This window comes from Oryx dammah, unplaced genomic scaffold, assembly GCF_014754425.2.
Source record: "Oryx dammah isolate SB20612 unplaced genomic scaffold, SCBI_Odam_1.1 HiC_scaffold_28, whole genome shotgun sequence".
In the NCBI taxonomy this organism is placed as follows: Eukaryota; Metazoa; Chordata; class Mammalia; order Artiodactyla; family Bovidae; genus Oryx; species Oryx dammah.
In genome coordinates, this window is record NW_024070212.1 from 78,579,515 (window position 1) to 78,594,861 (window position 15,347).

General features: G+C 41.5%; 1 protein-coding gene across 2 annotated transcripts in view; it reads right to left on the reverse strand.

Moving 5' to 3' along the window:
* RAVER2 (ribonucleoprotein, PTB binding 2) overlaps nucleotides 1-11,655 on the reverse strand; it is a 146,736-nt gene extending 135,081 nt beyond the window's left edge. For both annotated transcript variants that reach the window (XM_040232670.1, XM_040232669.1), the window contains exon 1: nucleotides 11,358-11,655. In XM_040232670.1, the coding sequence (XP_040088604.1) occupies nucleotides 11,358-11,582 (225 nt within the window). In that variant the 5' untranslated portion in view covers nucleotides 11,583-11,655. The remainder of the gene's footprint in view (nucleotides 1-11,357) is intronic.
* Nucleotides 11,656-15,347: the final 3,692 nt, after the last annotated feature.

A 15,347-nucleotide genomic window follows, 5' to 3' on the forward strand; every position in this document is an offset into this window, starting at 1 on the left:
CCATGATCTTCGTTTTCTGAATGTTGAGCTTTAAGCCAACTTTTTCACTCTCCTCTTTCACTTTCATCAAGAGGCTTTTGAGTTCCTCTTCACTTTCTGCCATAAAGGTGTTGTCATATGCATATCTGAGGTTATTGATATTTCTCCCAGCAGTCTTGATTCCAGCTTGTGCTTCTTCCAGCCCAGCGTTTCTCATGATGTACTCTGCATAGAAGTTAAATAAGCAGGGTGACAATATACAGCCTTGACGTACTCCTTTTCCTATTTGGAACCAGTCTATTGTTCCATGTCCTGTTCTAACTGTTGCTTCCTGACCTGCATATAGGTTTCTCAAGAGGCAGGTCAGGTGGCCTGGTATTCCCATCTCTTTCAGAATTTTCCACAGTTTATTGTGATCCACACAGTCAAAGGCTTTGGCATAGTCAATAAAGCAGAAATAGATGTTCTTCTGGAACTCTCTTCTGCAATTCTAATGCTCTTTTGGTAATAAAGGTTTAACAGAAAGCTTCAGACTCACAAAGCATATGTACAAGCATAAGGATGAAGGAAATCTAAAGATAATGATGGTAAATAAGCTCAAAATTAAGCATCAAATGCCTAGAAAACAAATTTAGGGACACACAACAAGTTAGGACTCAGAAATCTAACAAAGAAAAAATTTATCATAGCAACAGTTACTGTGAGTAGTCTTGATATGTTTTTAAAAGAGAAACCTTCGCATCCACACGTTAAGTGGGAAATAATACATTATAGTATCTCAGACTCTAAGAAAAAAAATTCTGAGCATCTACTCTGTGCCAGGCATACTATGTAAAATGTTAGTAATACTGCATAACCAGAGAACAATGAACACTGACATCAAACATTAAGTGATAGGTGACTTTCTTAGAAAGAAAATTAAGAAGGCTGATTTATTTCTTGCCCAGAAAGAGGACCGTGCCACCTATGCATAAGTGTGGCCCACAGAAGTTTCTGCAAACTCTTCTCAAGAAGCAGCTTTGGACCTGTTCTAGTGGTCCATACTCAGGTGAAGTCCCAAAAACATGATCAAAATTATAACAGTGTGGGAAGGTGTTCCCCAATCTAGGTATAAAATTTCCCAGAATGAGATCAGAGGTAAATTGCAAGATATCCACAGGATCTTTAAATTACATACAGATTTCTATGTGCCTATGAACATTAGAGGGGATTCCCTAATAGCTCGGTTGGTAAAGAATCCGCCTGCAACGCAGGAGACCCCGGTTCAATTTCTAGGTTGGGAAGACCTGCTGGAGAAGGGATAGGCTACCCACTCCAGTATTCTTGGGCTTCCCCTGTGGCTCAGATGGTAAAGAATCCGCCTGCAATGCAGGAGACCCCGGTTCAATCCCTGCGTTGGGAAAATCCCCTGGAGAAGGGAAAGGCTACCCACTCCAGTATTCTGGCCTGGAGAATTCTATGGACTGTATAAGTCCATGGGGTCACAAAGAGTCTGACACGAGTGAGCAACCTGCACGTGAACATTAGAACTTTTCCAGGGAGAGGGTTTACAGCTTTCACCTATTCACAAGCCATAAACAGTTGACTGATAGAATAATTATATGTGAATGGAGTTCACTGCCAAAAAAGCTAACGCAATCTTACAAAGCAAAATGTGTTCATCTTACAAACTAATCCTGAAAGCCTGCCATGTGCCAGACACATTAACAGAAGCATAGCATTTTAGAACAAAGAGGTGGGTAGTCTCCTTCTGTTTTAAACTTCCCTTGGAACAATGTGTCAGCTTCTAGGTTAAACACTGGTGACACAGAGGTAAATATTACATAACCCCTGTCCTTTGAAACACTTAGGATCTAGTGTATGTATGGGAATTACAATCATAACACAGTGTGGGTTAAGAATGTAATTTTGGAATCAAAAAGACATTAGCTTTTCTCCACTCTACCAATAAGCTGAATGACTGCACAGATTGCTTGACATTAATTTTGCATCTCTGTTTCCCTATCGATAAAATGATCATTAAAAAATTCTGATCTTACAGCCTTGAAAAAAGGATTAAACATAATGCAAAAGCAGCACAGTGCCTAGCAACAGTTTAGTCGCTAAGTCCTGTTCAACTCTTGTGCAACCCCACGGACTGTAGCCCTCCAGTTTCCTCTGTCCACGGGATTCTCCAGGCAAGAATACTGGAGTGGGTTGCCATTACTTCTGCAGGGGATACCAATCCAGGGATTGAATCCACATCTCCAGCACTGGCAGTCGAATTCTTTACCACTGCGCCACCACAACAGGCCTCCAATAAACAAAGGTTATTATCAAGGAGATCTCAGCTAGACTACCATACTCAACTCTGAGTGCCACATTTTAAGAGATCCAACAACAAAATGATAGTGGTGTGTGTGTTTAGAGAAAAATAAACGAGATGGTGAGGCAACTCAGACTCATGTTCTAAATCACGTAGTTTGAAGGAAGCAAGGTTATAAGTTAAAAAAGAGAATACCATAATTTCTCCATGCTACTAGAGGAGAAAAGTTGGATCAAGAAATCAAAATTTCAGGGAAATAGATTTTATATATTTAATATAAATAAGACATTTATAACCACAAAAGCTGTCTGAAGATGGAGCAGGATATCTTACAAAGAAGTGATTTCTTTGAGACTAAACGTGTTAAAAATGTGCTAGAATCCATGTGTTTAGGACCTGCAAATCGTATTCATGCAATGCAGGAGACCCGAGTTCAATCCTTGGTTCGGGAAGATCCCCTGGAGAAGGGCATGGCAACCCACTCCAGTATTCTTGCCTGGAGAATTCCATGGACAGAAGAGTCTGGTGGGCTACAGTTTATGGCATTGTGAAGAGCCAGACAAGACCGAGCAACTAACACACTGTTCAACAAAAGGGTTAGATAAAATGTCTTCTGCCATCCTTTCCACTAAGGTTTCATGTTTTTTAAATTAAAATTCTGTATTATTTAGGATACTATTGGTTGTAATAACATAAGATGTACTTGGAAAAAGACACGTTATGACAAACCTAGATAGCATATTAAAAAGCAGAGATATCACTTTGCCAACAAATTGTCAACAAAGGTCCGTATAGTCAAAGCCATGCTTTTTCCAGTAGTCGTATATGGATGTGAGAGTTGGACCATAAAGAAGGCTGAACACCAAAAAGAAATCATGCTTTCCAACTGTGGTGCTGGAGAAGACTTTCAAGAGTCCCTTAGACAGCAAGGAGATGAAACCAGTCAATCCTAAAGGAAATTAACTCTGAATATTCTTTGGAAGGACTAACACTGAAGCCCCAATATTTTGGTCACCTGATGTGAATAGCGGACTCATTGAAAAAGACCCTGATATGCTGGGAAAGATTGAGGGCAGGAGGAGAAGGGACATTAGAGTCTTACATAACCAAGAAATTCAAAGGTAGGTCAAGTTTTAGACACAGTTTGACCAGGGTTCTAGCTCAGCTTCTCTACTCTTTTTCCTTCCTTCCTTCTTTCTTTTCAGGTCAATTCTCCTTTGGATGTCTGCTTTGTCCTCATAATGTCAGCTGAATCAGAACAATGAGTCTCTGCATTCATATTCCATGCAAAGAAAGAACTACTTACCTTAACAACCAAAGTCCTAAGCTTCTTTATTATAGCAGGCTGAAATAATCACCATGGCCAAGGGACTCCCCTGTGCTGACTGGTGTAGGTCCAGCTTATTGCCCATCCTTTAAACAATTACAATGGCAAAAGCGAAGAATTCCGTTCATTGGTTATGTCACTTGCACAGATGGGGACAGAGAGCAAACCCAGTCAAATCACATCACTAAATAAGGGAGGGATAGGCCCTCAGAGAAAGATCTGGGCGCTATTAGGAAAAACAAGAAGAAAAAAGGAGACTGAGAAGGTAGGCAACAGCATCAGGGTCTGAGTAAGAAACAGATGGCACACTCAGAACATAAGTAGCTGGAGAGAATTTTTGAAAGAGACTATCTTTAAGAGTTCACAGAAAGCCCATGGTTAGTAACAGTCTGCTACAACCCCCAGGCCTAATCAGGCAAGGGGAGTGATTACAATCACCCAGATAGCCTAGTTGAATAAAAATGAAAGTTGCTCAGTCGTGTCTGACTCTTTGCGACCCCATGGACTATACAGTCCGTGGAATTCTCCAGGCCAGAATACTGGAGTGGGTTGCCATTCGCTTCTCCAGGGGATCTTCCCAACCCAGGGATTGAACCCAGGTCTGCCACACTGCAGGCGGATTCTTTACCATCTGAGCCACCTCTAGTTGCATGTAGAGACCCACTGGAAAGAAACTGTGACCTTTGAAAGAGGAAACAACCAAGCCCCAGGTAACCTGGAAGATAGGGAACTGGCTGAATAAATGCCTCACCCTTTCTCCCCTCCACCTTTTGATCTCCCACTAGAGGTTTGGCCAAATGCAATCGGAAACCAGAGAATGAGAGAGCCCTGTTAGTGCAACCCACAGCAAAGTCAGCCTCCAAGGACACAAAGCAGGTGATAAGGGTGGAGAAAGGTCTGGAGACACAAGTGGAAGATATTCGGTATAGCAACCAAGGACGGTCTTCTGCAGATAATCATGAGCCAAAATTGATAATAGGCACACGTGTTCTAAGTGGTCTGATCTTCCCACTTCTCATACAGTAACCTCACTGAACACTATCTCCTGTGAGTAAGACAACTGCTTCTTAGGCAAACAAAGTAAAAACACACCCAGGATTTCTAATAAGCAATTATAGATCTTTAAATTTATAGATGATTTGGTTTTCTGTATTTATATTTTAATATTCTTTCATTAGCCTGTTCTAGCTGGGCTAAGCACAAAGCTTTTTGCCCACAGATGAGACATGAGCCCTGGAGACCCTTAAGGGTTACTGGCTGTACCATAGGGACAGTACGTGCAAATAGAAGAATCAAGAGACAAATCTCAAGGGGTTAGTAACCCTGTTAGCAGCAACAGCCTTTGATTGGAGTTGATCTCATTTAATGCTGCCCTGATCTTCTGAATCTTATTTATTTAAAGAACAGTTTCCTTAAATGCAGCCCCTTCTTGAGCATCTCACGTAAGACACAGGTGCACCCATCAATGACTGGAAACTGGAAGTCTCTGCTCCAGCACAAAGCTAAGCAGATATTATTGTACTAGTTAGAGTAATCTTACACTTTAGAAGCATCATAGCTTAAGTAAATGTTAAAATGCTAACCAGCAAAGCTAAATACCACCTACTATATCCCTTCTATGGGAAAACACATTGCAAGTCCAAAAATAGCTTATAAGTATAACTCATTCATTAATTAGGGAATGGTCTATAAATCACCTGAAACTTCTCTAGATTGTTCGTTAACACTCAGCATTGTGATGCTAACCACAGAGTACTCTTCTCAAATGTGTTTTTAGAGCAAGAATAAGCATTGCTGAAACACTTTTTAAGAATTTCTGCCAAGACTAGAAGTTCACTGAGCCTGTGGTGTCCCAGAAATGTAGAAATATATTCTTTTAGCAGCTTTCAGTGTCCTTGTTACACTAGGACACAGGAAACATGTAGAACCCCTAAGTCAATTGTGATTACACTAAAAAAAGAAAATGCGATAGGTAACTTTTAAGTAGGAGAAACCACTATACTAAGGAAAATAACTTTTGAAGTAAGTAAAATGACATCCTCAGTAAGAAAAAGAATGATTTCATAATGTGAAAACATCCTGGTATTGTCAGGAAAAAGTGATGAATTAGCAGCCCCAGCTTAAAACGAGGCAATAATTACTGAATATACTGTTAGAGAAAACAAATAAAGTATATTTTTAAATCCCACAGTTAAAGAACACAAAGTATGTGAGAAAACTCTATTGGTTTCTGACTAACATAAAAAAAAGGTGGGAATAAATGGCATTTAAGGAGAAAATCAACCAGAGTTTCCTACATTTGGTGGTTTGTTATTCTAAAAAGTACTGTGTTTTCAAATGAGCCTCCATGAATTAACCATCAAGCTTCTCAATTGACTACTATAATAGAGCACTTTGAAATCAAAGTTCAGTTCAGTTGCTCAGCTGTTTCTGACTCTTTGTGACCCCATGGACACCAGCACACCAGGCTTTCCTGTCTATCACCAACTCCCGGAGCTTGCTCAAACTCATGTTCATCCAGTCGGTGATGCCATCCAATCATCCCATCTTCTGTCGTCCCCTTCTCCTCCTGCCTTCAGTCTTTCCCAGCATCAGGGTCTTTTCCAAGGAGTCAGTTCTTCACATCAGGTGGCCAAAGTATTGGAGTTTCAGCTTCAGCATCAGTCCTTCCAGTGAATATTCAGAACTGATTTCCTTTAGGATGGACTGGTTGGATCTCCTTGCAGTCCAAGGGACTCTCAAGAGTCTTCTCCAACTCCACAGTTCAAAAGCATCAATTCTTTGGCACTCAGCTTTCTTTATGGTCCAACCCTCATATCTATACATGATACTGGAAACACTATAGCTTTGACTAGATGGACTTTTGTTGACAAAGTTATGTCTCTGCTTTTTAAAATGCTGTCTAGGTTGGTCATAGCTTTTCTTTCAAGAAGCAAATGTCTTTTAATTTCATCGCTGCAGTCACCACCTGCAGTGATTCTGGAGCCCAAGAAAATAAAGTTTGTCACTGTTTCCATTGTTTCCCCATCTATTTGCAATGAAATGAAAGTTACTAATATCCAAAGTGAGACAACAGAGTGTTTTTTCTATTTACCAATCCTGGCTATTATGCAAGTACTTCACATTTTCTAATTATACAATGTCTTTCAGATTTTAAAATAAATACAACAAAGACAAAATACACACATACGATAGATAAGAAAGAAACCTGAGTGAACTCAAACAATACAGGAAATAAATACCACTGTTTCTCCATTTTGAAACGCTAGTAACAATGCTACTGAACCAGAATCAGGTTAATCATAAAATATACACAATTTATAGACATACAATTTAAAAGTCCATGTATTAGGGCAGTACCTTAACTAATCAAAATTCTAAAGTCAGAGTTGCAAAAGACTATTCACACATATAGACATACACACAATGGCTACAGTGAATAAGAACCAGTGTTCACAGCATCGTTATTATTATAAATAATGATAGTAATTATCAGAAATATTAGTCGTAATAAATCAATCACTACAATTACATTCCAAAACACATACATTCAAAGACATAACTATAAATATCATATCACAGTGGCATAGAGTACTCAGGGATTGAGGTAGCTTTAAAAAATTAGAGTTGAAGCCAGGGCAGGACCAATAAAAAAATGAGACTAGAAATGTAGGCAGGGGCCAAGTCACAAAAGGTAGAGCCTTACATTTCTATCCTAGTATGTCATGCTTCTCAAGTGATGTCTGAGTACTCCATGTAATACCAGACTATGGCAAATCACAGGATAAAAGACAGTGGCTCTTCCTTAAGTGCCAAGTTTATGAAAAAAAATCTGGAGGGAAGTTAACTGAGTTTAAGTCATTGTTTTCATAATAAATCCAACTTTACTAGAACATAAAATCAATGTGAATTTTTCAGACAGAACATGAAGCTTCAAAGGAATTTCGCTCTTGCAGTAGGCTAATTCAGGTTCACTGTTCCTTACAAATTGAGGAAAAGAGACAAGTAACGGAGAATTGAAGGAACGTTTGAGAATCGGTGTTGGGAACGGGAAGGGGGAGCCAAAGATTTGTTGTTGTTTTAATAGGAGAGTGACATGGTCAGATCTGTGCTTTGGGATGCTCTCTCAGGGAAGTAGAACAGGATGGGATAAAACATAAAAGATAGCACAGTAATGAGAGTAGGCAATAAACAGAATAGTTGCAAATTTGTGCAAGAAATGAAAAGGATATGAACCAGAGTTGAAGCTATGAGAACACAGAGGGCTGGGAGGACTCCAGAAAGCATACGATGGTCACCAGGCAGCACCTGACTGATAGCGGTAACTAGTCTTTTGAGAACTTATTAGTTCTCAATGTGCTCCTTTTTTTAGAGCAAGTATTTCTACTACTGTAAGGTATTTGATATTTGTACCTTTAAAATCTTGAACTTAAAAATAACATTGTATGTCTTCTAATCATAGGAAGAGTATAGCTGTGGGATGGTACTATAAATCTCTTATACCCAAAATTAAACAAAACATGAGTAAGATTTAAGAAAACTATGTTTAATTAAGAAAATGTCCACGTTTTCAAAATGTTAAGAAGAAATCATTGGGCTCCTACTGATCAATCACCAACACAGCATTTCTAGAAACATGACTATACAGTTTGAGAACTCGAGTTAGGAATGACTTTGATCCTTAATGTGATATTACCAAATAAATGAACAAATCAACATAGTTTCTCCTAGAAAATAAGAATTTGGCTATTTAAAATATCTCATTACTTAGAAACTGGACAAAAAGTAGTCTTTTAACTATTTTTAACCATGTTAGTCATTTTATAAGGAATAAATAGGAGTTTATCTAGGTGATATTGGCTAAACAACACAAAATAAAATTAAACTCAATCCTTCACTAGTAAGTTGACAGTAAAATGCAGCCACTAGGTAAAATCAGAATTAGAATGGCACCCCACTCCAGTACTCTTGCCTGGAAAATCCCATGGACAGAGGAGCCTGGTGGGCTGCAGACCATGGGGTCGCTAAAGAGTGGGAAACGACTGAGCGACTTCACTTTCACTTTTCTCTTTCATGCATTGGAGAAGGAAATGGCAACCCACTCCAGTGTTCTTGCCTGGAGAATCCCAGAGTCAGCGGAGCCTGGTGGGCTGCAGGGGTCATGCAGAGTAGGACACGACTGAAGTGACTTAGCAATAGGAAATAAAACATAAAATATTTGCAGAACACATTCATGGAAATATTCCAACTTGAGAAGTAGATCAAGTAAATGTTAATTGTATTGCACTAGTAAAAATAGCAATTCTTAACTTTAAATATTTTGAAGAAAAGTGTCTTTTGATTGCTTTTAAAAATTAGCATATTTGGCCTATTCTACTTATTTATGTAACACAGACCATTGATAGTTATGATTGTGATCAGAAAACCTAGGAACAGTACAAGTACTGAAGAGAATAGGAAAAAAAAAAAACACTACTCAAACAAATGTTATCTGTAATCTAACACTGATGTGTTTAAATTTTAAAACTGGATTATCAGAAATACTTAAAATATTTCATTATAGAAATGATCATACAAAAAATAAAGACTAGGACAAGTCTGGGAACCAGTATTCCGGGTGCTAATAACGGTTTGTTTTGTTGCTTACAGATGAAACTCTTCAGTTCTCAAAAAACCTGGCATAAAAATTTAACTTAACATAAAAATTTAAGATACTTTACTTGCCAGTAAAAGAGCCATCTACATATACAGATCTTATACCAGTTTCATTTGATAATTTATGCTTACTACCTTATCGTTGTTGTTGGGTCACAAGTCAAGTCCAATTCTTTGCGACTCCATGAATTGCAGCACGCCAGGGTTCCCTGTCCCTCACTTTCTCCCAGAGTTTGCTCAAATTCCATCTATCTTACAGAAAATCCTAAAATTGAGATTATACATAAATTCATAACTGAGGGAGACTATCTCAAAAATATAAATCAGTGTAATTTTCATAAAACCTCTCTCCATCACTAACAAGTAATTAACTATTCCTTTTATTGGACTCTTTGATATATTTTTTCCAAGTCTGTTAAGATGGGAAATGAGAAAGATACCAACAGCAAAGGAAAAATAGAAATTTCTAAAATTTATGGTCCAAATATTTTTAGAATTAATGCAAAGAAATGTGATAGCAAAAGTAGCTGACATTCTACAAAGGAAATCAAGACACTCCTCTCTCTTCTAGATTACCTACACATAAAACTATTCCTTCAATTTTGTTTTTTTCAATGCCATCTGCCTTTTCCAAGCCTCCCTCTTTCTGAGCTCACTTGCTATCCTCTCTGCGTGGGCAAGGGAAAGTTGCTTCAGTGAAATCAGTCCATTGCAGTTGTCCTTACAGCATTACAAAACATTACCCGCCTGAGGGGAAGTGGACAATAATGGAAAGAGTTGAAAGAGGGATGAGATGTACAAATACTGACAGACACTTTTTTACATTGCTTTTTTGAAACAAAACGTCCCTTCATGCATATGGGTTACAAGGTTACATGCTCACATTTATTGTGAATGGCTATGTAAGATCTAATTACAAAGCAGCGAGGCACTGGTCTCATTATTTAACGGATCTCCTGGAAGAACCGCTGCAATTATCAATCGGCAGCCCCCACCCCACCCCCGCATACCATGCATCCCAGTACAGGAGGGAGCTACACTAACTGCCTCAAATCTGCAACCACTAGGACAGCCCACCCTCCCCATCTCCACAAAATATAGAAGTTCTAGCTAAACGTTAAATATACGTGAACATCTAGACAATTAAGAAACCCTGAACAGTCTAAAGAAATTCGGGTTTGTTTTTTTTTTTTTTGGTTTAAAAAAAATGCACACATGAAAAGATAGTATTTCACGTTAACAGTGATTATCTTTACGGATCAAACATACAGGTGATTTCTATCCCACTCCCACCCTCCGTTGCGCTTCTTTGTGTTTTCTAGTTTTCTTACAAGGAGCAAACGAGCCTGTTAATTTGGCAATCCAGGAGGCGGGGGTCGAGGGGGCGGGGTGGTGGTAAAGTCAATTAGATGTAGAGCTTAAAGCAACAGTTAATTTGGTTCAAAGACGCAGAGAAACCTATCTTGAAGCTTTCTCGGAGTCAGTAAGACGGCAGCAAGGCTCCCCAGAGCGCTGCGATAACCTCTATTACCAAGGTCTTAGCAGACTGAGGGGACAGAGTTGTTTCATACAAACTCGGGCAAGTGCTCCAAACAGCAGTAAAACACTCCTAGCTCTCCCGTGACCCCGCCCCCCATGGCACACCCAGGTCCCGAGGACCCTGCGGGACCCTTCGCCCGTCTCAACGTGCTCCCAAAGCCTTGGTTTCCGCCCCCTCCCAACCCAAACTGTGCTCCGCAGCCCACCGCCACTCTCCTTCATCTACTCCCCCAAACTCTTCCCGCGACACACGATCCTGGAACCGGCCGGACTTAGAGACAGCGCTCCGGGTTCCCGTGACCTTGGAGAAGCCCCTTCGCCTCTCTGAGCCTCAGTTTCCTAACGTGCCTCCCTCGCGGGGCGACCGCGGGCTCAGAAACCCGGGGGCTCTGCAAAAGCCACGGACAGTGCTCGTAACTCTGCACGACCCCTCCTCTCCCGGACCGCTCGCAGACGCCGGGCACCAGCCTGGACACCTAAGGGGCAGCTCTGCTCTGCAGCTGCTGCGCCGGAGCCTCCGGGGACGCGTCGCCTCGCCGCCCGTCCCCGTACCTGGCAGCTGCTGTCCTGGGGCAGGTTCTTCACCAGGATTTTTCTGCGGTTGCTAAGCTCCCGGCGCATCCGCTGCAGCCGCGAGGCGACCTCCTCTGGGTGCAGCGCCGCGGGTACGGGGCCCCGGGCGTCGTCGCGCGCCTCGGAGAAGGGGCTCGGCCCGCGCGGCCCCGGCCCCGGCGCCGCCGCGCCCCCTTCGCCGCCGCCGTCTCCCGCCGCCGCCATCTTCCCGGGCGCCCCGCGGCTGCGGGCTCCTCGGAGGCTCGAGGGGAAGGGAGAGAGCGAGCCGGAGGAGGCCCGGGCGGGGGCGAGGCGGGCCGAGGCCGCAGAGCGGGCCCAGCCGCGGGGAGGGAGGGAGAAAGGGGACGGAGGCGGCGCCGCAGCCAGCAGCCGGCGGGCGGGAAGAGGAAACCTGAGCGCCGAGGAGGAGCCCAGAACCACCTCGCGGGAACCTCCCCTCGGGCCGCGGGCCCCGGAGCTCTGGAGCGCCCGCCCCTCCCGCCCGCCCGCGAGGGCCTCGGCGCCGCCCCGCGGACACCTGTGCTGGCGCCGGCGGGCGCTCCCCTCCCCGCAAAGCCCTAGGGAAGTCCCAGGTTTGGACACTAGGTATGCGGCCCTTTGGCACCGGCTTCCCCGGGGGCACTCGAGCCCCAAACGCCTGTCCCCGCGCCGCCTTCCCACGGGACACCGTAACTGTCCCCGAGCTCCCCTCGAAACTCCCGCGCTGGGATAGCCCCGGGGCTCACGACGCACCTTCAGCCCCTGCAAACCCGGGGCCGCCCCTCCCCACCCCGGACGGTGACCCTTCCGCCGTGCTCAACGTGTACACATTTGGCAAAGAAATTAAGAGTTCGCAGTGAAAAATAAAATGTGAGGTTTTCTAGGGAGTACATAGAAAGATGTTCCGGAGGCAATTTTGTATATTTGGGAAAACCTGATCGCAAAGTATTTTCCTGGCTGTATCTATGAGAAAGCCTGTGCCCTTGACCCGTCCCTCCGTTTCTTTTGTACATTTCCTAAAATGTAAAACCTGGATGGTTGCATATGCAGTGCATAAAGGGGTGCCGAAACAAAGACAAATGGAGACGATCTATGACAGAGGGCTGGAGAAAACGCTGCTTGGAACATTATTTTAATTGAAACTTGGAGGGACAGTAACATTTTAGAACTAAGTCAAAGTCATGTTATCACATCAAACAATTGGGGAGCCTTTGACTGGAACCAGCCCAAATAACTGTGAGCAAAGGGAAACGTGCATCTTAAGTTCATGGCATACAAATAGATTCTCAAACAACACCAAAGCCTGTTTAATAACATTAATGTTATGGCGTTGGGGTGAAATATTTTCAGTAAATGCCACCAAAAAGTGAAAACAAAAAAGATTTTTAAAAAACATTCTATGTGTTCAGTCCTTGGGTCCCCACAAACGTCTAAGTACAAATGTTTCATTTCCTCTTCACAATAATTCAATTAGGTAAGTTTTATTTTCCTCACTTTACACGTGAAGAAACAGTCAGGTTGCTTAATTCTAAAGCCCAACGCTCTTAATAACATAAAAAGACTCACCTGTCATATCTCCATCACAAAATAATGATTGCTAACATTCCTGCATTCTCTGCCAACAAATACTTGTATCATCAAAATGATTCTGCACTGCACCCATGTTCTTAGTACCACTATTGTCAATAGCCAAAGGGTAGAAACCACCTAAAAGGTCTTCTAATGAATAAACTATAGCATATGTGCACTGCTGCTGCTGCTAAGTCGCTTCAGTTGTGTCCAACTCTGTGCGACCCCATAGACGGCAGCCCACCAGGCTCCTCTGTCTCTGGGATTCTCCAGGCAAGAACACGAGTGGGTTGTCATTTCCTTCTCCAGCATATGTGCACAATGGAATATTACTCAGCTGTATTAAAAAAATCAAGTACTGCTACAAGGTGGGTAAACATCCAGAACATTATGCTTAATGAAAGAAACCAGACAAGAAAGGTCACGTTACACAATTACATTTACATGAAATATTCCGATAAGTAAATCCATAGAGACAGAACTGAAGCTGGTAGTTACCAGGGGTTGCGGGAACAGGGAATAGGAAGCAACTGCTTAATGGATACAGGTTTCCTTTTGGGGTGATGAAAATGTTTTGGATTTGGGCAGAGGCAGTAGTTGTCCAATATTGTGAAAGTACTAAGGTAACACCGAATAATTCACTGTAAAATGGTTAATGAGTTTCATCTGATAAAAAATGGAAATGATATTCTAGAGTTACAGCTCTGTTATCTGCTTTTTATAATATATTTTCAGAGCCTCTTTCTATGCCAGTATAATTGAACATCATTATTTTTCATGGCTGCATATTATTTTATTGTGATAATTACCATAGTTACATCACTAATTGCTTAGTATTAGACATCTTTATCTACTGTTACACCACACTGAGATTAATATCTTGTGTCCGTGTGTGCAGATTTGCGATTTTTCCATTGAGTAAAGAACTAGAAGCAATATATCTTCATTAATAAAATTAGGATATATGAAGATTTTTGATATGTATTTCCAAACTACCTTTCTCAGTTTTCCCCACATCACCAACACTGTATGAGAGTGCTCATTTTCCTGCTTGCATCCATGATAATTTGATATCAAAATAATGTCTCATTTTTGGTTCCCCAAACAGGGATTGTTGAACCCAGGCCCTTGGCAGTGAGAGTGAGAAGTCCTAACCACTGGACTCCAGGGAATTTCTAAATTTTATTTATTTGATTAAAAGTTATGAGTTGTAAGCTCCAATTAAGTGCTGTTCCAAAGAACTGAGAGACTTTAAGATGTATATTCTTTAAAGTGAGCAAGAAACATGAATAGGCTTAGCATTCACTCGGACCTTGAGTCAGTCATTCACTCGGACCTTGAGTCAGTCATTAAGTTTGAGAACATATATTTATCTAAATGAGTACCGTTTTCTTGACAAACATTTTAAAATGTCTCTTCTGTACTAGACAATATATACAAAGGCATTAAGAATACAGAAATAATAAAAGTTTCTATATGATAAGGACTCACTCTTGAGAAAAAAATTATTCAAGAATTAAAGATGATAAATATGCAGGCAGAAACATCAGGAGCTGCCCTGGAAAATAGTGATCTGGGTCTAATTTTAGAGTTTTTTGCCTTGGCTGAAAATATTTTTCTAATTGCTTTTTTGGTATTGGCTTCAGAATTTATGACAAATTCTTGTGCACAATTTCTGTAGTAGTGAAAGTTCATCCCTTTGAGATGGGTTTGATTTTTTGAACTAATAATATGTTTTCTGAAGCCAAGTCTGGTGAATGAATCAGGTGTTGATTATGCTCTTGGGATTTTGATTATGTAATTGGGGTTTTTTGTCCCAAGTGGTACATAATTCAATGTTATCAAGTTATTAAACCAATTTTATTAAGTGGCTACATGGAATTGATCCCACTCCTTGAACAATATTACTGTGTCCTATGCAGTGGTGACTTTAAAACCTTTTTGACTCAAACCAGTGGGAAACATGTATACCACAGAGGGAAATATATTCCATACTGGGAAATATACGGCTTCCCTCATAACTCAGTAAAGAATCCGCCTGCACCGTAAGAGACCCCGGTTTGATTCCTGGATCGGGAAGATCTGCTGGAGAAGGGATAGGATCCTTGGGCATCCTTTGTGGCTCAGCTGGTAAGGAATCTGCCTGCAAAGTGGGAGACTTGGCTTCAGTCCCTGGGTTGGGAAGAGCGCCTGGAGAAGGGATACCCACTCCAGTATTTTGGCCTGTAGAATTCCACGGACTGTAAAGTCCATGGGGTTGCAAAGAGTTGGACACGACTGAACGACTTTCACTTTCATTGGGAAACGTATTTTACTTTACAAACCAGTAAACACACATACATACAACTGAAACAGATTTCCCAGAACAATATACCCTTCCATGGAGCAGCATACTCTAGTATTTTTTTAGTGTATTCTGTT